Source organism: Suricata suricatta, chromosome 9, assembly GCF_006229205.1.
Source record: "Suricata suricatta isolate VVHF042 chromosome 9, meerkat_22Aug2017_6uvM2_HiC, whole genome shotgun sequence".
NCBI lineage: Eukaryota > Metazoa > Chordata > Mammalia > Carnivora > Herpestidae > Suricata > Suricata suricatta.
In genome coordinates, this window is record NC_043708.1 from 108876120 (window position 1) to 108897560 (window position 21441).

A 21441-nucleotide genomic window follows, 5' to 3' on the forward strand; every position below is an offset into this window, starting at 1 on the left:
GTGGCGGCGGTGGTGGCGGCGGCGGGCCAGGGCACGAGCAGGAGGAGGATTACCGCTACGAGGTGCTCACGGCCGAGCAGATTCTGCAACACATGGTGGAATGTATCCGGGAGGTCAACGAGGTCATCCAGGTGAGGGTGGCCGCCGCGATGACTTGACCCGGCCGGACTGGGGAACAGATTCGGCTGCCTGGGGGGCTGCCTCGGGCCTGGTGCGTAGCCTTGCTCGGTGCCTCCCGGACGTGTCTCCTCCGCTGCCTCTGCTGGGGATAGAGGGTGTCGAAAGCCGACATTCGCCGGTTAGCCGGGTGTGGGGAGGTGCGCTGGGGGCGGTGCTTTCCAGGTCCTGCTATGGCGGAGGCCTCTGGCCGCCTAAGACTACTCTTGCGGGCAATTCCTGCCGGTCCCGGGGCCCGGTGTCCTTCCTCTGGCCGGAGGAGCGCTTACAGAGCCGGGGCGGGGCGGAGGACGGGTGGAGAAGAGCAGGAAGAATGGGGCCTCTAAGAGGGTTACCCCAGCTTTCAGTCTCGCTTGAGCACTTTTGGAAAGGGTTGGAGTAGGCCTAAGAGCAGCTTGGTGTACGGTTGCCCCAAGTGGGCACCAGTTAATAAAGAAATGGATCTGCTTGGCAGTCTTAAGTGCCTACTTAAAGGGTGGGGGAAGGGAACTGTTTCTCGGAAGAGGTGCTGATGGGCCTTCCCTTTCTGATGGTGAGGCTTCTGCCTGTATCTTTTTACGTCTTTGCTGTTTGTTTGGGATCTAACTGCTACTTTTCCCGAAGGTAGCGTCGGACTTACTTGAAGCTGATGGAAGCTGGAGATTGCATACCCAGCTTTGCAGCTAAAACAACAGAACGCAGTGTTACTGTCTAATATTAGCCATGACTCTATTGTGAGTTAGAAAATAGAGGCTTTCTGCTTCTGGACTCTTTGATAATTTTTATTTTGTAGTGATATAGGCTTGGTTTAAGTTGATAACCACAACCGATTTAATTTCATGGGTCAGATTTTGTATTTTTGAGCCTTAGGAAATCAGAAGTTTACATTTGTTTGGAAAAAACAGTTCTGATGAGGGGTCAGGGATATGACTGAAGAATAAAAAGGAAATCTTGATTCACTGCAACTTTCAGAAAACACTAGTTACGTGTAAGGAAACTATACATTCGAGCAAGTTACTATTGCCTTCTTGTAGGTCAGTCATTACTTTTTTTTTCCCCTTAAAATCGGTGGGGTAGTATTCACTGACAAATTGACAGAGTATGTCACTGCCTGCTGGTACAGTTTGCATGATTAACAAGTTTTTACAGTATTGTCCAGTAAGCAGCACTTCCGGTTCATCCATCTCTTCAGGCTCATTTGAAGATCGTGTTTTGAGGCATAGTAAATATCTGGTGTGTAGTGTTAGTATTGAACTATGGAAATCTCAAACTTTGATATAGATACTGTAGTTTAAGGAGGAAATTGAAGGGATGTAGAAGGAAGATAAGTTTTATTGCTCTTTTTATGATTCTAAAAATATGACAGTTTTTATGCCACTAAATTGAGATGTGTTTTCTTTTTTTGAGAAAATTGTTAAAAGAATTTAGAGTAAAACTTTGAAGTCTCTTTTTGTTTATTTACAGCTACAGTATATAAAATCGAGAATTTTCAAAGTATCTAGCTTATTGGCATTTTAATTAGCTTAAAAAACTCATGGATAATGGATGTTATTTAACCTTTTAATTTACTTGTTTTCATGTAGTAAATCTCATCCAACTTTCTCAGCTCTTAGGTGTGTCTTAATCACGGAGTCCAAACCTTGCAAGTTCTTTATAGGACTTCTGGAATAGAGATTTAGCTAATGCATATGACATCATTCTTTCTTTGTTAGTTTAGGGAGGAGAGAATAAACGCAGATGAACTGAGCTAATAGGGACTATAAAATACTAGGGTTTTTTTTTTTTTTTTTTTTTTACTGTGTTTTCATGCCCGATTTTTGAAAACTTGTCTTTTTTCTAGTCAACTTCAATGTTAAGGATGCTCTTAAATGTAATTGCAGAATATATATCTATTCCTTGTTAAGTTTCTATTTCAAAATATCAGTAAATCAAAGAATAAGATTTATCTCAGACCAGTTTTTCTCCAAATAGTGTACTTACTAGATCAAAATTAGGCTTTGGTTACAGTATGGATTTTTTATGTTAATAGATTTAAAAAGTTACACTGATAATACATGCACACTGTAAGAAAAAACTGACTAGGCAAGGGGGAAAAAAAGAGGAGGTCTACAAAGAGAGATGCACCAAAATTTAAACTGTAGTTATCTCTCCAGACCTCTGGGTGAGCTATACATATTTTTTAATAGCAACAGAATCATACTATATGTTCTCTTTATGTTTTCAGTAGAAAACAGGTTACAGAAACAGAAGGAATCTCAAAAACTTTCTCTTATTAATAACTTTTTCCAGTGTTTACATGATTACAGATCTAAACCAATTTCAGTCGATTGTTATTGGCCTTTCTTTATATTTTCCAGTTTGTGGCTTTTACAAACTTCATTGGTAATATCCTCCTAGATAAATCAAATTGCTGAGTCAAATGATGTGGTTATTTTCAAGGCATTTGATACGTGCTGCCTATCACATTGTTTTCAGAAAGGTTATATTAGTTTCCCCCCACCAGTCAGGTGCTTGATTGGGATAAAACAATCATCATTAAAAAATTTGCTTCTTTAAAAAAACAAAACATGAAGTAGAACTTTTAACTTGTTTATTAGCTGTTGGTATTTCTTTTGTAAATTGCCCTTTGCTTTTGCTCATTTTTCTCCCTTTTGGGGATTTTTTTCTTTTATTGATTTATAAGATCTCGTTATATTCCCTGAAGTTTTAGCTGTTTAGGTTTTTTAATTTAAAAAAAAACATTTGTTTAATGTGGCAATGTTACAAGTTTATCAAGTTAAAAACGTTTGTTTTACTTAGTTCACATTAGAGAGCTTACTGTTAATTCTAAAAAATTTAAGTCCTCTGCTCCCCAATGCTACTTTTCAATATGAAATCAATTATGTTGTTAGTGAATTTGAAAATGAATTTGCAGGAGAAAAAATTGAAATTTGAAAAGATTGCCAAATTAATTTAATTTTTCATTGGGAATTTAATTACTTTGGGGCAACAATAGATTAATATTGTTATTTGCATATATCTGCAGGGTAGTTTTAGTCTTCAAATGAGTTAACATTTTTTTCTTTTAGAAAACTCTTGGTTTTCTAGCTTTCTGTAACTCTTGTTAATTTAGCCTTGTTATATTTAAATCCTTTGTGCGTACTTATATTATCTCGTGGACTTTCAAGAAAAGATCAGGGATTTTCTTTAACCTATACCAGTTATAGAGAAGTATTTAAAATCCTTAACTTACCTATTTACTTAGCTAGTATTGTTAAACAGTGGCTTTCTAACATAATTACTTTAGTAGCTTGATAATTTGTTAAACACTACACAGTTCTACAATTGAAGGTGTTTAAACTTGTTTTGTGTTTCCACACATTATTCAGCAAATGTTGGTTGTGTTTGTGTATGTATGCTAGTCGCTGTGTTAAGTAGAAGACATGGTTCTTGTCTAAGGAGCATACAGAAGTGGGGAGCATAGAGTTCTCCGGCTTCATTCCCAGAGATTGTTGTTCATTAGTTAAGTCTGAGTTGGAGCCTGAGCATTTATATATTTTTAGCTGCTCCAATGATAGTTCTCAGCTACTGGAGTAGTCATAGTTCATCTACTGTCATGATTTTGACTCATTCAGGGAGAATGAGTAGAGTGAGAAGGGCAGTACCCTTGGGAATACCACTTTTAAAGGGTGAGCTGCAGAAGAGGAGCATGGGCTGATGGATGTGAGTGGTCACAGAGAAGGTATAAAGATGCGGGTGGGTGTCTTGCTATTGTAAGATTTATTATGCTAAATGACCTGTCTTAAAGACTACAGATGTATCATCCTTACAGAGGGAACTTTCTTTTGGCTGTTGATTTTTTAAGTCTTTAATTTTATTTATTTATTTATTTATAAGACTTAAATAACATCTAAGGTGTGGTTTCAAGCATAAATTGAGAGGCAGTGTATTTTAGTTTATTGGCTCAGGAGTCAGTTCCAGCCTTGATTTTTTTCCTCCAGATGGCAAGTTTTGTTTACATGTTAGAATCTTCAGTCTTCAGTTGTTTGCTTTTTTTTTTTTTATCTGCAAAATTAAGAGAGTTGAACTACTAGATTGGCCCTTTTTCTTTTTAACGTTGGTGTTTTGTTTATCCAACATCCTCGCAAAACCTCAGTTAATTGGAGATGCTCATTGTTTCCAAAAAAAGAATTCAAGTGTGCATATCAAGATGAACTTAAATTGTTTAACTATTTGGGTGGGGCTGGAAGAGGAAGAGGAAGGGGAGAGTGTGTATCTTGAAGCTATTAAGGTGTTTGGTTTATTCCTCTTGAACTTGAACTGTCTTTTCCCAGCTAATCTCCTTGAACTTACTTGAGCTGTAGGTTTTAAATTACATTAATTCTTACTAAGTCACTTTGAATCAAACTGGGAATGAGGGGAGGTGGTGTCCCACAGTCTGTTTAAATGAACATTTCAGATGATGATGCTGGTGCAAGCCAAAGTTTGGGAACCACTGATCTAGTTGGAATTTACTACAAAAGTGGGTTAATGATGGAAGGCAAGTTATTTAAGAAACTAATAAAAGGAGAATTTCAAGAGCCTGGACAACACTTAGTTGGCTAATAGAGTTGTGAAGGATTTGTCATTGTTACTGCTATCCTTCAGATGGAGTGGTCTTTTGTTTTTTTTTTTTCCTTTTTGGGGTGGGGGAAGAGAGAGAGAAAGAGACAGCACAGGCACAAGCTGGGGAAGTGCAGAGAGAGACAGAGACACAGAATCCGAAGCAGGCTCCAGGCTCTGAGCTGTCAACACAGAGCCCGATGTGGGGCTTGAACTCGCAAACCATGAGATCATGACCTGAGCTGAAGTCAGCCGCTTAACCAACTGAGCCACTGAGGCAGCTCTAAAGTGGTCTTTACTCCGTTATTTCAATTAAAAACATTTTTTTTAATGTTTTATTTCTTTTTGATACAGAGAGAGACAGAGCATGAGAGGGGGAGAGTCAGAGAAAGAAGGAGACACAGAATCGGAAGCAGGCTCCAGGCTCTGAGCTAGCTGTCAGCACAGAGCCTGATGCGGGGCTCGAACCCACGAATGTGAGATCTGACCTGAGCTGAAGTCGGAGGCTTAACCGACTGAGCCACCCAGACGCCCCTCAATTTTTTAATTTATGTTTTTTATTTTTTGAGAGACAAAGAGAGACAGTACGAGGAGGGGAGGGTCAGAGAGAGAGGGAGACACAGAATCCGAAGCAGGCTCCAGGCTTTGTGCTAGCTGTCAGCATAGAGCCCAATGCAGGGTTCGAACCCACAAATCGCGAGATCATGACCTGAGCTGAAGCCGGATGCTTAACTGACTGAGCCCCCTCAGGTGCCCCTTTACTCAATTATTTCAAACATGCAGACCAAACTACTGGCATCTTAAATTCAAAAAAAATTTTTTAAATGTTATATTTATTTTTGAGAGAGAGAGAGAGAAATAGAGACAGTGTGAGCAGGGGAGGGTCAGAGAGGGAGGGAGACACAGAATCCGAAGACGGCCTCCAGGCTTGGAGCTGCAGGCACAGAGCCCGACATGGGGTTTGAACCCACTAATTGTGAGATCATGACTTGAGCCGAAGTCAGACACTTAACCAACTGAGCCACCCAGGTGCCCCGTGGCATCTTAAATTCTAGATTAGAACACTTGGTTTTCCTTCCACCTTTCCTTACCCTCCTGGGTTTTATTCTTTTTTTTCTTCCTTCCTTCCTTTTTTTTTTTAAACAAACATAATTGAGTTTTTTGATTTAATACATTGGAAAAGATACACAGTTTTGAATACTGTAAATGCTCCTGCATTGAAAATATGAGAAGACATTCTCAAGGGGTTGATGATCTCTTTGAATTTAGACACTCGGGGCACCTGGGTGGCTCAGTCGGTTAAGCCTCCGACTTCGGCTCAGGTCAGATCTCACTTTCCTGGGTTCGAGCCCCGCGTCAGGCTCTGTGCTGACAGCTAGCTCAGAGCCTGGAGCCTGCTTCTAGTTCTGTGTCTCCTTTTCTCTCTGCCCCTCCCCCTCTCAATGCTCTGTCTCTCTCTCTGTATCAAAAATAAATAAAACATTAAAAAAAAATAAAGGGATGAATTTAGACACTCAAAGCTATTAGGTCAGTAGTTTAATCAAGTGCTAACTGGATATTAATAGATATTCATGGAAGAGACATCTGTGGGTGTTATCTGAAAGATGGCTAGGATTTGGAGAGATAGGAAAGAGGGATAGGAGGTCCTCAAGAAATTGAATGAGGTGAGAAGGAAGAAGGTTTCAGGATAATGTTGAGGTCTGCTAAAGTAGAATAGAAGTTGTTAGCTGTGGGTGATAATGTGGCAGAAGCTGGGAGGTTTGGTACTCTGAAGAAAGGTAGGCAGAAGATTCCTTTATTTTGGGTTTGACTTGTGGTAGCTATCTATATATATCAGTTATCTCTAACCCTATATTTCCCCCAAAACTTAGTGGCTTGAGAACAACACTTATTATCTCACAGTTTCTGTGGGTTATGAGACTGCAGCGGAGCTGGGTGCCTCTGGCTCAGGCTCTCTGTTAAGGGCTGCAATCAGGGTATCAGCTGAATTGCAGTTCTCAAGGCTTGACTTGGGGAGGATCCTTTTTGATGCTCACTCACGTGCCTGTTGTCAGGCCTCAGATTTTCACTGGCTGGTTGTTGGCCAGAGACCTAAGTTCCTTGCCATGTGGGCTTCTCCAGAAAGGGGCTTATACCACAGTTTCTTTACCTCTGAATGAAGAGTCTGAGAACCTCCAAGATGGAAGCCACAATCTTTTTAGAACTTCATCTTAGAATTGATATCTCATCACTTTGTTATATTTTACTTGTAAGTGAATAACTGTATCCACACATTTAGGAAGGAATTACACAAAAGTGTAAAGACTAAGAAGTGGGGATCCCTAGGGCCATCTTAGAGGCTCTACCATCATGTATATATATACATAAAAATTTGGCTTAGTTAAGAGGTGAATGACAACCATTGTATAATGCTTATCTGTCTGGTTAATTTATATACAAATGGGAGGGCATGGTAGTTTGGATTTTTTGTTTTGGATTAACTACAAATTATTTGTATTTGGCTTTGCAGAGCAGTATTGTATCTTTAAATGATAAACAGTCCTAATCACTTTTCAATGGCTAAGATTTAGAAGAATAGTTTCCAGTCTCTTAGAATTGGCAGGAATTTGAGATTGAGTCCACTAAATTTTTTTCTTTTACTTTAGCTACATAGTGGAATCATCTGGGGATTTTTTCACATTTTTAATTTCAGTTGCAAGGAGTAATACAGTGTGATTCCATGTACAGTTTATCGATTTTTCTGCAATAACAACATCTTGCAAAACTATAGCATAATGTCACAGCCACTAGATTGACGTTGATACAGTATTCAGATTTCTTTCCCTGAGATTTAAAAAAAAAATTATTTGAGACACACACACATGCACACACACACACACACACACACACACACACACACAGAGTGTGAAGGAGGGAGGGTCAGTGAGAGGTAGACAGAATCTGAAGCAGGCTCCAGGCTTCTAGCTGTCAGCACAGGGCCTGACACAGGGCTCTAGCTCACTAACCAGGAGATCGTGACCTGAGCTGAAGTTTGACACTTAACCAGCTGAGCCACCTTGGGGTCCTTACCTGAGATTTTTTTTTTAAATGCAGGCCCTCAGGCCCTATCCCATACTAATCAAATGGGTCTCTGGGAGTTTGGACCAGATACTGTCATTAATTTTCCCTGGATTATTTTAATGCACACCCAGGGTTGAGAACCCCTGTTCTTGACCGTTGTCCTGTATGTAGTATTCCAGTCTCTGTTAAACTACAAATTAAATGACAGTGAGTTATTTTGTGATGTAGCCTATTCCAAATTTAACTCCTGATTTTGTTTTAAAATGGAATTAAAGTCTGCTTGTGGCTGTTGTAACTTTCACCTATGGTTCCTAGGGTCATCCTTCAGATAAAGTTTTTTTTTTTAATGTAGTTATTGTTTTTTTCCTGAAGGAACAACTTTTCTTCCTGAAGTTCATCTTTCTTTTGTCTTTCCTAGTACAACAATGAGTCTAATTTTGATAATGTACATTGCCTGCTTTTTTTTCCTAATGCTTATTTTTGAGAGAGAGGGAGACAGTGCTAGCAGGGGAGGGGCAGAGAAGAGAGAGGGAGACACAGAATCCAAAGCAGGCTCCAGGCTCTGGGCTGTTAGCACAGAGCCTGATGGGGGCACGAACCCATGAACTGTGAGATTGTGACCTGAGCTGAAGTCGGACACTTAACTGAGCCACTGAGGCACCCCTAGACTCTTTCTTTTAATAGGTAGTATCACAGGCCATAATTTTGCTAAGATCATCTTTGGTATGCTATCATATTTAACAAAGCCCTAAGCTTTGTTAAATAGCTTAGTTGTTCCCATTAAATGATGGAAAAAATATAAGAATGAGAATTTATTTGGGCTGACATTTGATGAACACTTGTGAGAGTGATTTATAATCAGAGGCTTCTAATCTGGGATAGCTGTATCCTTTAGGGCCTATAGAGATAGTAGTGGCAGTTTTTGCCCCTTTTTTTGTCCCCCATGTTTTAAAAACCTTAATATTAAAGCAGAGCAAAACAAAACTGCCCAAGTGAGTTAAAATGTGGGCCACTGTTGTGTCTTCAGTTCTAAAAAAAAAATAACACATTATAGAGTCAGTAGGTTTGTTTCTACAATCATATGTGAGATTCTAAATTTTTGCTTTGTTCCTAAATTTTCATTTACTCAGCGCTAGGGGGTCACCTAGCTTTATCTTTTTTTTTTTTTAAAGCATAAATTCCCCCACAGAGGGAATTTTATTGAGGGCACTAGTTTATTTCAAATTCAAAAGACCAACTGCAACCAGATGAAGTGAAGTTAACCTCATGATTTTATTGTCTTCATAATACAACAAAGTATGAAACTTAGAACTGGATCACCTGGCCCTTTCTCTTATCTCCTCCCAGTTCAGAATGCTTGCATCTCTTCATAGCCAGCATTCTCTTAGATCTGCGGTTGGGCTCAACACATTCAAGCCTCAGCAAATCTTCTTTATAGTTTTAGCCTTTTTCCGGAAAATTGGCTTAGTTTGCCCACCATAGCCACTCTGCTTCCTGTCATAATGCCGCTTTCCCTGGGCATAAAGAGAATCTTTGCCTTTCTTGAAACTGTGTCACTTTGTGGGGTTGGTGCTTGCCACACTTCTTGCAGAAAGTCCGGCAGGTTTTAGGAACGTTCACCATGGCTGCGAGAAGGCTATCGGCCTCACCTAGCTTTATCTTGAGTAATGTCTCATTTCTGATGTATTTTGATGCATAGAAGGTGCCCAATTGGTAATTGAATGAAACGGATGGGTAGTTTGGTATCTCAGTATACAGTTTAAGAAATTCTTACTGAGTTAGCAGCTACTCTGGCAGATTAACTTTTCAGAGTTCTATTTTTTTCATTTCTAAAATTGAGAATGCTAGTATTGTGGTTGAAAGCTTGTAAGGATTTGAATGAGAAATGCCAAATACTGTACTGGGAATTTTTCGTGTAATTTTTTTAAATTTTAAAAAATTATTTATTTATTTTTGTTTTCATTTTTTTAATAGTTTATTGTCAAATTGTAATAGTTTATTGTCAAATTGGTTTCCATATAACACCCAGTGCTTCTCCCCACAAGGGACCCCCACCATGACCACCACCCCCTCCCCCCCTCCCCCTTTCCCCTCAGTCCATGGTTCGTTTTCAGTATTCAGTAGTCTCCCTTGATCTGTGTCCCTCACTCTCCCCCACTCTCTTTCCCCCTTCCTCTCCCCATGGTCCCCTGCCAGGTCGTATAATTTTTTAAGTTTATTTTATGAGAGAGAGAGACAGGCAGACAGACAGAGAGACAACACGATTGGGGTAGGGGCCGAGAGCAGAGGGGAGAGAATCTGAAGCAGGCTTTGCACTGTCAGCCCGGAGCCACAAACCATGAGATCATGTGTAATGCCCAAGATTTCAATATCACCCCAAAACCAGAGACCGCCAGGGAGACCGAGTCACGCATGTAAAAGCAAAGGGCATTTATTATTACGGCCTAGGCTCGCTGGGCCTAAGTTCTGGCTCACAGACTTTACCAGCGCAGTGGATCCGTGCTGAGAGCCCTGAACAAGGGCTGAGCAGGGTTTTTATGGGGTTTAGGAAGGGGGAGTTACAAGAAATTGTGACATAGGTACAGTGATCCAACATTATTGTATAACAGCATTGGCAGTAACTCTAACCATACACATTGTCCAGGGTGTTTCGTTACTTTTGGCGGGACCCAATTACAACATTTAGAGTACCTTTAAAATCAACCAATTACAGGGCGAGCCTAGGGTCTTGTTCGGGCGACAATCTGGTTAACTTTAACATTAGGTAACAGGGTCCTATCTAAAGTTCCCATCTGCAGGCCTCACCCTTAGGAATGTGGAGAGTGGTAGCTGGCCTTCCCTGATTGGGTGTTGCGAAGGTGGTCTCTCTTGCTCTAGGCAGTGTGTAACTGCTTGTTAGTTTCTGGGACCTGAAACCTAGGCCTTCTAGATCAAAGGGGAAACTTAAAGCCTGTCATGGCGTCTGTTTGGTTTAGCCTTACACATGACTTGAGCCGAAATCAAGAGTCAGGCTTAACCAACTGAGCCACCCAGGCACCTGTGTAAAAATTTTTTTCTTTTTTTTTTAAATTATTTTTTTAATGTTTTATTTATTTTTGATACAGAGAGAGACAGAGCAGGAGAGGGGGTGGGGCAGAGAGACAAGGAGACACAGAACCGGAAGCAGGCTCCAGGCTCTGAGCTAGCTGTCAGCAGAGAGCCTGATGCGGGGCTCGAACCCATGAACGTGAGATCTGACCTGAGCCGAAGCCGGAGGCTTAACCGACTGAGCCACCCAGGCGCCCCTAAAAATTTTTTTTTTCTTAATGTAAGCATTGTTCAATAGCAGTTTTCATTTTTGCTATATTTCATTTAAAGGAAGTGTCACAAGTGACCCGACACTTAATACATTTTGGCAAAAAGTACAGAAGATAATGAAGTATTAGGTAACATTTCTTATAACTAAGACATTTGTTTAGACAAAGCTAAGAATAGCTATAATCCTAGACACTTCTCCCCAGGCTTGCTTTGCTATCTCCTTTGAAACCGTCATACTTACGATTCAAATATTAACAGACTCCAATTACTTGGTAATATATCTTTCTCTTAATCAGAATTGTACATTTTTTTAGGGATTAAGTATAAGCTAGAGACTGAGAAGTATTTTCTGATTCTTAGCAAGTATTTACACGTCAAAACTTGTAACCTGGGCACTTGAGTTGACATTTGTGACATTTTGAACAGGTATTTCTCTGAAACCCATTTGAAACCCAAATTTACTCCATTCTCTCCTTAAGCCTCTTCTTTCTTTGACTGATTTACATATTAACCGTTCTTGGAATTTGAAAGTCACCTTTTTTTTTTTTTCTCCTGCATTTCCTGTATCCAATTAGCCCTGATCAAGTTACCTCTGAATTTTGGTTTTTTTTTTTTTTAATGTATATTTATTTTGAGAGAGGAACAGAGTGCGAGTGGGGGAGTAGAGAAAGACCATCTGAAGCAGGCTTCAGGTTCTGAGCTGTCAGCACAGAGCCCAATGAGGGGCTTGAACCCATAAACAGCGAGATCATGACCTGAACCAAAGTCGGAATCTTAACCGACTGAGCCACCCAGGCTCCCCTGAAATTTGTTTTAAATTATTCTTAATCGTTATGCTAACTAATCCTAATCTAGGGCCTCTTTTTACCTCATTGTCTCCAGGCTTCTAGTCTGTGTCATACTACCAAATACAAATATAGTAGTCATTTTCCTGCTTTAAAAAGTTTCATTGTCCACCCCTTCCCTCCCCTACTATTATAAGTCTAGTCCAGATTCCTTAATATGGCATTCACGGCTTCCCCATCTTGATGTCAGCTGATTTTTCTGTGTCAGCTGCTATTGTTCCTGATCCTTTACCACCCTCGGCTGCACTATTTATAATTTCTCTTTCTTTTTATTGCTCTGTGTTGAGGTTATAATTTCTTAATATATAACACCTATATATCTCCTTAAATTTGCTCATTCTTCTCCCTCTTCTGATATTCTTTCTTCTCTTAGCTGCTTGTTGCACTCCTATTCAGACCCTGCTCAGATATTGCCTTATCTCTTACCGTATCTCTTTTCATTACCTTTCTAGTGCTTCCTTATCTATGTTTGTCCAGCACTTCATGAGGATGTTGCTATAGCCTCCATGAGGCTATAATATAACCATCCCGATCCTTAAGTCTCCAACTAGCTAGGTATGAGGGTTTTGAGTGTGAGAGCTGAGTCTTCTTCACCAGAGTGTGTGGCACAGTAACAGTCTTTGCCATAGAAGAAAAGCAGTAAATACTTAGTTTCGCCCAGCCCAGTAAACTCTTGCTTCCTCAGTTTCCTTATCTGTAAACCAGAGGAAGACAGATAAGATTTCTTTTGGCACTAATTATTTTAAATGGCACAGTGATAGTGTAAGAAGTAAGAAAAACTGTTTAAAATCCGAGGACAAGCTTTTTAAGGCCTCTGAATATATAGCAACACTTTTAAAGTTTATTATTTGCATATAGTTCACTGGCACTTTATATGAACTGAGAGTGATTTAAAAGCAGTTGAGTTTTGAAAGTATGGTCCATACGGGCGCCTGGGTGGCTCAGTTGGTTAAGCCTCCGACTTCATTGGAAAAGATACAAAGTTTTGAATACTGTAAATGCTCCTGCTCAATACTGTACTAAATGTTGAAAATATGAGAAGACATTCTCAAGGGGTTGATGATCTCTTTGAATTTAGACACTCAGGGCACCTGGGTGGCTCAGTCGGTTAAGCCTCCGACTTCGGCTCAGGTCAGATCTCACGTTCGTGGGTTCGAGCCCCGCATCAGGTTCTGTGTTGACAGCTAGCTCAGAGCCTGGAGCCTGCTTCCGGTTCTGTGTCTCCCTCTCTCTCTGCCCCTTCCCCTCTCATGCTCTGTCTCTCTCTGTATCAAAAATAAACAAAACATTAAAAAAAAATTAAAAAAAAAAGAAAGTATGGTCCATGAGAGCAAAACTATTGTATTTTTGCCTTTTTTAATGTGTTGACTTCTGTACTGATGGTGCAGAAAGCAGTGGGTGGTAAAAACCATGGGAATCCTAGCACAGATAAAATCAGTGGCACCCCAAAATACTAGTAGTTATTGTATTCTTCACCTCTACACATAGTAAAAAAATTTTTTTTTCATTTGTTCTGGATGAAGTAGTAAAAGTTAGTAGTTTTATTGTATTTTATTCTTTAAGCACACATCCTTTTCATAGCTTAGGTGGCAAAATTGGATACACATGAAGCACTTGAACATACTAAAGTTACAGAAGTTACTTGAAGATAAACTTGTGCAGTTTTGTGAGCTGTAAAAGTTGCTTGTTTGATGGAACACCATTTTTTTTCTTGAAAGAAAGACTAACTGGTTATTTAGACAAATGGCAAACATATAGTAAATGTTTCTTCAAATGAATGAAGTACACCTGTTATTTAAAGGAAAATTGCTTACATTATATTGCCAATGATAACATTTTTTTAGTTTTTTTAGTGAAAATTAGAATTTTGGAGAATTAGTTTGCCACTTTGAGACTGACAACTTTCTAATACTTAAAAACTTCTGATGAAATATTGTGTAGTAAAATATATCAGTATTTGGAAGATCCATGTAATTAACATAATGAATCAGTATTTTCCAAATGACCAATTTTCAATTGACCAGTTATGATACTTCATAATCATACATTGGCAAGTGGTCCACTCAGAGTACAAGATAAACCACCAGATTTTAATTTTAGAGTACAAAAAGTTCTTTGACATGGTTTTAGATTCTACCATGTGACCAGCCTTTATGGAACAGCCATGTTTTGGAGGCACCTGGGTGGCCCCGTGGGCTACGTTTCTGGCCCTTAATTTCAGTTCAGGTCCGGATCTCATGGTTCATGGGATTGAGCCCCATGTTGGGCTCTGGGCTGATGGTGCGATGCCTGCTTGGAATTCTCTCTCTCTCTCCCTCTCTCTCTGTCTCTCTTCTCTCTCCCCTCTCCTCTCTCTCTCTGCCTGCCCCCTCACCTGCTCTCAAAATAAATAAATAAACTTTAAAAAGTAAACCAACCACTTTTTGAATTTTGGTGTAACATCAACAAGAATATTCATAATTAACTGAAAAGCCTATGAAAGTGCTCCTTTTAAAAATTTTATTTTTTTAAGTAATCTGTACACTAGTGTAGGGTTGACCTTACAACCCCGAAATCAAGAGTCAAATGCTCTACCCACTGAGCCAGCCAGGAGCCCCAAAGATTTTCAAACAATGCAAAATAGTGTAGTCTTCTCATCCCAGTTTTTTGTGTTAGAATCTATAATTTATTTTCATAAAAGTGTTTTTTGTGTCAATCTGTACTGGAGTCTATTTCTCTTAATGAGTTAATCAATATTTAAAAAATTCTGTTTCAGTAGCTAGTATGATAAATATTGATGGTTATAACCCACATAAACAAAACTTTTTGGCATCCTCAGTAATTTTTAAGGTGAAGGAGAGAGTTCTGAGACCCAAACAGATTGAGAATTGCTGCTCTGATATTATGAAATATTTCTAAATTGTTAAGTAAATATCATGTAGGCCAGCAAGCAGAGATCTGATTAATCACACTACTTCAATTTATTACTCATTAGCAATAGTTTATAAATTACAGATTATTACTGATCAGAAACTTATTTATAAGTCATGGTAGATGCTCTGAGGGGTATTAACAGAAATATTAGCCTCTGTACTTAAATGAAATATAGAAAATATGAATCATAAGATATGACTAATAGGGGAAAGATGTTGGAAATGGGATGAGAGGCTTAATTTTTTCGAGGAGCTAGTAGAGATACCACTTGACATATTCCATTTGTTTGTTTATATTCTTATTTCTTACATTAGAATGAAAGCCATGTGAGAGCAGGACTTTGTTTTATTCATTGCTACAATCCAGTGCCTGGAATGGTACCTGGCACATATTAGGTACTTATTAAATATTTTTTTATATACTTTTATTTCAATTCTGTTTTAAAAATACTTTGTTATGTGTATAATTTTAGTATTTGTTGTTTTCTGGCTTTGATTGTTTGGTGGAAGAAAGCTTAATGAAGTCCCTTTAATCTGAGTATTTGTGAGATTTTTTTACTTTGTGTCTAGTGGCTTTCTTTGTGCTTATCTCACTTTGTGTTTTCAGATCCTTTCCAATATGTGGGGGTGATGTCTTTTATCAGTTCTGGAAATTCTTAGTTCTGCCTTCATCCCTCTTCCTTCAGAAACTTCAGTTACATATATGTTAGAGCTTTTTGTTATGTGCCATACGTGTTTAGTGTTCTTTTGGGTATCTTACATCTTCTTTTCTCTGCTTCATATTGGATAATTTCTATTGATTTCCTGTCTTTTCCTGATCTGATTCTTTTTTTTTTTGTTTATTTTTGAGCGAGTGCGGGTGCGTGTGAGTCAAGGAGGGGTGCAGAGAGGGAGACAGAGGATCCGAAGCAGGCTCTGAGCTGATAGTAGAGAGCCCAGTGTGGGGCTCAAACCCATGAATCATGAGATCATGACACTTAACGGACTAAGTTACCTTCTTGATCTGATTCTTAATTTCTGTTTGTATTTTTTTAAAATTTTTATTAAAATTTATTTTTTTTTTTTACTTATTTTTGAGAGACAGAGAGAGGCTGCACGAGCAGGGGAGGGTCAGGGAGAGAGGGAGACACAGAATGTGAATGAAGCAGGCTCCAGGCTCTGAGCTAGCTGTCAGCACAGAGCCCGACGTGGGGCTTGAACCCACAAACCATGAGATCATGACCTGAGCTGAAGTCGGATGCTCAACCGACTGAGCCACCCAGGTGCCCCTTAATTTTTATTTTAGAGAGCATGAGCAGGTAATAGGGATGGGGGTGGGGGGAGAGAGAGAGAAAAACTTTTTTAAGCAGCAAGCAAGAGTTTATTAGAGTGTAAGAAAGTAAGAATCGTATGAAAGCCCTCCTTGCAGAGAGGGGGCATTTGACGGTGAATACTCAGAGAGCGAGAGAGAGAGAGAATGAGAATGAGAATGAGAATGAGAATGAGAATGAGAATGAATCTTAAGCAAGCTCCATGCTCAGCATGGAGCTGGTTGTGGGGCATGATCCTACGACCTTGGGATCATGACCTGAGCTGAAATCAAGAGCCAGATGGATGCTCAGCAGACTGAGCCACCCAGGTACCCCTCTGATGTATTTTTTAATTTTAGAGTTTCCGTATGATTCTTTTCTGTAGATGCCAGTTTTCTGGTGACTTCTTTCCATCTGTTTTCTCCAGCATATTAATCATTCATTCTTACAAGTTTTATTAGCTAACTCCAGTGACTGTTCGTGTCTTCATATATGTTTTTTTCTCTTTGTTTTCAATCATGTTTTCCTGTCATTTGACATACTTTTGATTGCATGCTGTATGTTGTGTGTAAAGTATTTTAGAGATTCTGGATGATGATAGATTTCTCCGCAGAAGATTTTTATTCTTCCCTCATTTTAGTGGTTAGTGAATGGTCACAATCCAGTCAGCCCTGTTTAGTTTCACTCTCTCTGATCTGCCTCTGGCCCTTAACAGTCTTCAACTAAGATCTCGCTGTATTCTCAGCAGTCTCTCCCGTAGGGGTCCTGGACTTTAATCATTGACTCCCTAGACAGCTGGGAGCACCACTTTGATTTCAGAGACTTTAACATTAGATTTTTAGTCTTGGCCCCATTTTTAGTCCAGGGATTGAGCAGATGTCTTAAGATGTTTGCTGTTCCTTCATTTCTTGAGACACACCCTCAAGTTTCAATGTTAGTTTCCTTTTTTTGCTGTAATAAGTTACCACAACTTAATGACTTAAAACCTAAATTCATTATTCTGTAGTTCTTAGAGTCAGAAGCCCAAAGTGAATCTCACTGGGCTTTCTTACCCACTTTATCACTTCTAGAGGCTACCTGCATTCCTTAGCTTGTGGCCCCTTAACTTGATTTTCAAAGCCAGCAGCATAGCATCTTCAAATCTCTGACACTTCTGCTTTGCTTCCTTCTTTCACTTTATTTTTACTTTATTTTTAAGTAAGCTCTACACCCAACATGGGGCTTGAACTTAGGACCTGAGAACCAGAGTTGCAAGCTCTACCGACTGAGCCAGCCAGGCTCCCCACACTTCTTTTGGTTTGAATGTGACTCTAATTATTTTGGGTTGACCTGGATAATCTAGGATAATCTCTTTATTTAAAGTCACCTGATTATCAATTTTAATTCCATCTGCAACATTAATTAATTTCCCCTTGCCATGTAATTTAACATTCATAGGTTGCAGGTATTAGGATATGACAGACCTGGGGAGGGGGAAGCATTATTCTGCCTCCCCATTAGTAGCCTTCTGTGGTAGATTATTGGTCTCCTGCTTGCTTTCAGAACTTATATGTGTTCCTAGGTAAAAGCCACTGCATTTGTAAGATCCCTAGTTCCTCTAGTTGCTGTTGTCTCAGTAGGTCTTTACTGCCTTCAGACAAATGATTTCTGGACATTATCTGGCTTTTCCAGTTCGGATGGGAATACTGGTTTACATCTTAGCTACTCCATCCTACCTGGAAGGTGAACAATTAAGTATTTAAAAACTCAGTGAATATTCTTAGTCTATGAGTTTTGTCTTGGGGATTAAAAAAAATTTTTTTTAATGTTTATTTTTGAGAGAGCGTGAGTGAGGAGGGGTAGAGAGAGAGAGGGAGACACAGAATCCAAAGGAGGCTCCAGGTTCTGAGCAGCCAGCACAGAGCCTGACATGGGGCTTAAACTTATGGACTGCGAGATTATGACTTCAGCTGAAGTCAGATGCTTAACTAATTGGCTGAGCCACCCTGGTGCCCCTGTCTTGGGATTTTTGAAGCATGCATTCCATGGGAGTAAGCAAACACTTTGTGGACTGCAGAATGCACTTTTGAACTTGGACTCCAGCCAGAAAGTATGACATTTTAAAGATTGGAGTAAGGAATCTGTCTGTGACTTGGGAAAGTAACACAATAGGGTGGAAAAAAGATCTAACTTACTAATTTTTATGTAAGAGGGATTTCACAAATATAGACATAAGTGGTAATAGCTGATATTTGTAGAGTATGTTAGGTGTTTTCACATATATTAATTTGTTACTAATCTCAGGGAAATGGCATTATTTCCATTATACAGATAGTTAGAAGTTAGAGAAGTTGAGAAATGGGTTTCTCTGTCAGAGACTGGTGGAGGTCATTGAAACTGGGTCTTCTTAACTTTTAAGCTTTTTCTGTTATACTAAACTTTTTTCAGATTTTATTTGGATATATCAAGCCAAATTCTTGTACTCATGTTAATACTAAAATGATTTTTCAGGGGTGCCTGGGTGGCTTAGTCGGTTAAGCCTCTGATTTCTGCTCAGGTCATGATCTCACAGTTCAGGAGTTCGAGCCCTACGTTGGGCTCTGTGCTGACAGCCCAGAGCCTGGAGCGGCTTTGGATTCTGTGTCTCTCTCTTGCTTTCTGCCCCTCCCCCATTCTCTCTCAAAAATAAACATTAAAAAAAATTTTTTAATGATTTTTCCTTATAGGTAATTGATTTTTAGATGAGTCACTTGTATTAGTTATCAATTGCTGTGTAATAAATTACCCCAAACATTTATTACGTGATAGTTTTGAGTTGCTTAGCTGGGTGGTCTGGCTCAGGGTCTCTAATGAGGTTGTAATCATCTTGTCAGCTGAGGCTTCAGGCTTGGTTACTGCTGAAGAAACGCTTTCAGGATGGCTTACTCACTGACTATTGGTAGGAGGCCTCAGTTATTTATACACAGGTCTCCATAGGGCTACTTATGATCACTCTTTCAAACAAGTAATCAAAGTAGGACAGATACTGTAAGTCTTCTATGATCTAGCCTTAGAACCCTGTGTGGAAGGGGTCTGAACAAGCAGCAGGACCTAAGGATCATTCAGGGCCATCTTGTTACCACAGATAGCATGTGGAAGAAAGGAAGGGTAAGATATAAGGATATGGCTATAAGGCTAGATTTTAGTTCCAGGAACATGAGATTTAAGGGAAAAAAAGTTATATATAATGAGTAATTAAAAGTGAACTCGAAAGCCCTCTAAACGGTATAGAGCAGCCAGCTTTCTTTTGTGTAATACAGAAGATTTACCAAAATCAGTATTTAAAATCTTCTTCCATATGCGGGGCAACAAGTATTTATAAAACTCTTAAGTAGCTAACAATCATTTTGTCTATTTAACTCACATTTCATAAAACTCTTGTACCTTATAGTCTAGGACTATAGTCCTATATATACCACCGTGTGACCTTAGACTAAATCGGCTAGTCTGAATCTGCCCTCACAAAAGAAAATATTTGTATTTGATGATTTCCAAAGTTCTTTTCCAGTTACGAAATTCAGGTGTAAGTAGCAAAACATCATTAGAGTGAATGCTTTCAAGATAGGAAGCTGAAAGACCAAAGCTTCCTTTCCATCTGCTCTACTGCCACTGTCTATCTAGGAACTTGTTCCTAGATTTTACTGTTCCCGAAACTGCGCTACAGCTTCCTGTCACCGTGTTCTGCCAAATCTGTACTTAACTTACCTTTTACATGTATGTACCTCCCTCAGTACATGTGCTTGGCAGTAGGTATATAAAGATAAGTGGAGAACATTCCTTTCCAGGGTTTCTAATCTAGGAAAGGCAGACATGTAAATAAGTACTTGATTGTAAAGATAGTAACTTAGGACTCTTGATGTTCACTTTTATCCATCTGTAGCCTGATCTCAATTGTTTTCTGTTTCTGGACTTGTCCTGGCCTTGTTTTCAAAGTTGAGGATCTTAGTGTATTGCCATTACCCAGAAATCCCATAATTACCAGTTTGTCTTTTGAAGTATTATTTTAATACTGGTGAACCCTGCTGTGTTTCACTTCTGTTGTGTGTTGATTTGCTGCTTAGTTAAGGAAAGAAGCAAAATATTGACTTGCCTGTGGACCCATAGAGTCTTGTAATAGCTATTAGAAGTTATTAGAAAATTAGAAAAATCAAAAGAACATGTAAAGTGTGATATTGATGGAAAGCATGGCCTTGTGGTAATTTTATGGTCACCACAGATTTCTCCCGGAATGCTGCATGTTTCCTTTTTTTACAGGGTGGTCATCCTTTTCAGTTTATGCTAGTGTCAAAAATGTTCATACTTGTCCTAAGTTTATAGCCTGAGAAAGTATATGAAATCTTTATCATTTGTGATAAGCAATGGGGTGGAAATGGGATAGAAAATCATACTTAGCCCTTCTTAGCCAACGGGTCACAATGACTAGATTACAAGAGGATGCATGTTATGATGAAAGATTCTTTAACATGGTATATGAGGCTTTTCATAATTCAGCCCCCATGTACCTTATCTGGCCTTTCTTCACACTAATCCTGGCATAGCAAAGTGATGATATTCCCTCTGAAGTTTGTCTTTTCGCCTTTGTAAGCTTTCTTCCCTTTGCTTCTAATGCCTCCCCCTGATAAACTCTTTCATACTTTAAGACCCACTTTAAATGTCATTTCTTCTTTGAATTCTTACCTGTGAGTGCACCTTAAAATTTTGTACATACTTTTTTTTTTAAAAAAGCTCTTATCTCTATAATTTGTTTTTGTACTAAATAAATCTGCAGTCCTTGAGGGTAGGATCAGTGTATTAATATTGACATTGCCATTGACCAGCACAGTTCCTGGAATATAGCTGATAAACAAACAGTGATTGAATAGTCAAAATTAAATATGAATGAGTTTTCTTACTGATTTTATTATTGATAAAAATTAGTCTTGGTATTCAGTAGTCTCCCTTGATCTGTGTCCCTCACTGTCCCCTGCTCTCTTTCCCCCTTCTTTTCCCTGTGGTCCCCTGCCAGGTCTCTCCTGTTAGACCTATGAATGCAAACATATGGTATCTATCCTTCTCTGCCTGACTTATTTCGCTTAGCATGACACCTCCAAGGTCCATCCACTTGGCTACAAATGGCCATATTTCATTCTTCCTCATTGCCATGTAGTACTGCATTGTATATATATACACCACATCTTCTTGATCCATTCATCAGTTGGTGGACATTTAGGCTCTTTCCATGATTTGGCTATTGTAGAAAGTGCTGCCTTGAACATTGGGGTACATGTGCCCCTATGTATCAGC

General features: G+C 39.2%; 1 protein-coding gene and 1 pseudogene across 1 annotated transcript in view; one reads left to right on the forward strand and one right to left on the reverse strand.

The window, feature by feature from the left end:
- Window positions 1-17: 17 nt before the first annotated feature.
- Window positions 18-21441, forward strand: part of ARIH1 (ariadne RBR E3 ubiquitin protein ligase 1) — a 116053-nt gene continuing 94629 nt past the window's right edge. The window contains exon 1 of the mRNA XM_029950604.1: window positions 18-131. Coding sequence (XP_029806464.1) covers window positions 101-131 — 31 coding nt within the window. The 5' untranslated portion in view covers window positions 18-100. The remainder of the gene's footprint in view (window positions 132-21441) is intronic.
- Window positions 9046-9434, reverse strand: LOC115300978 (annotated as a pseudogene).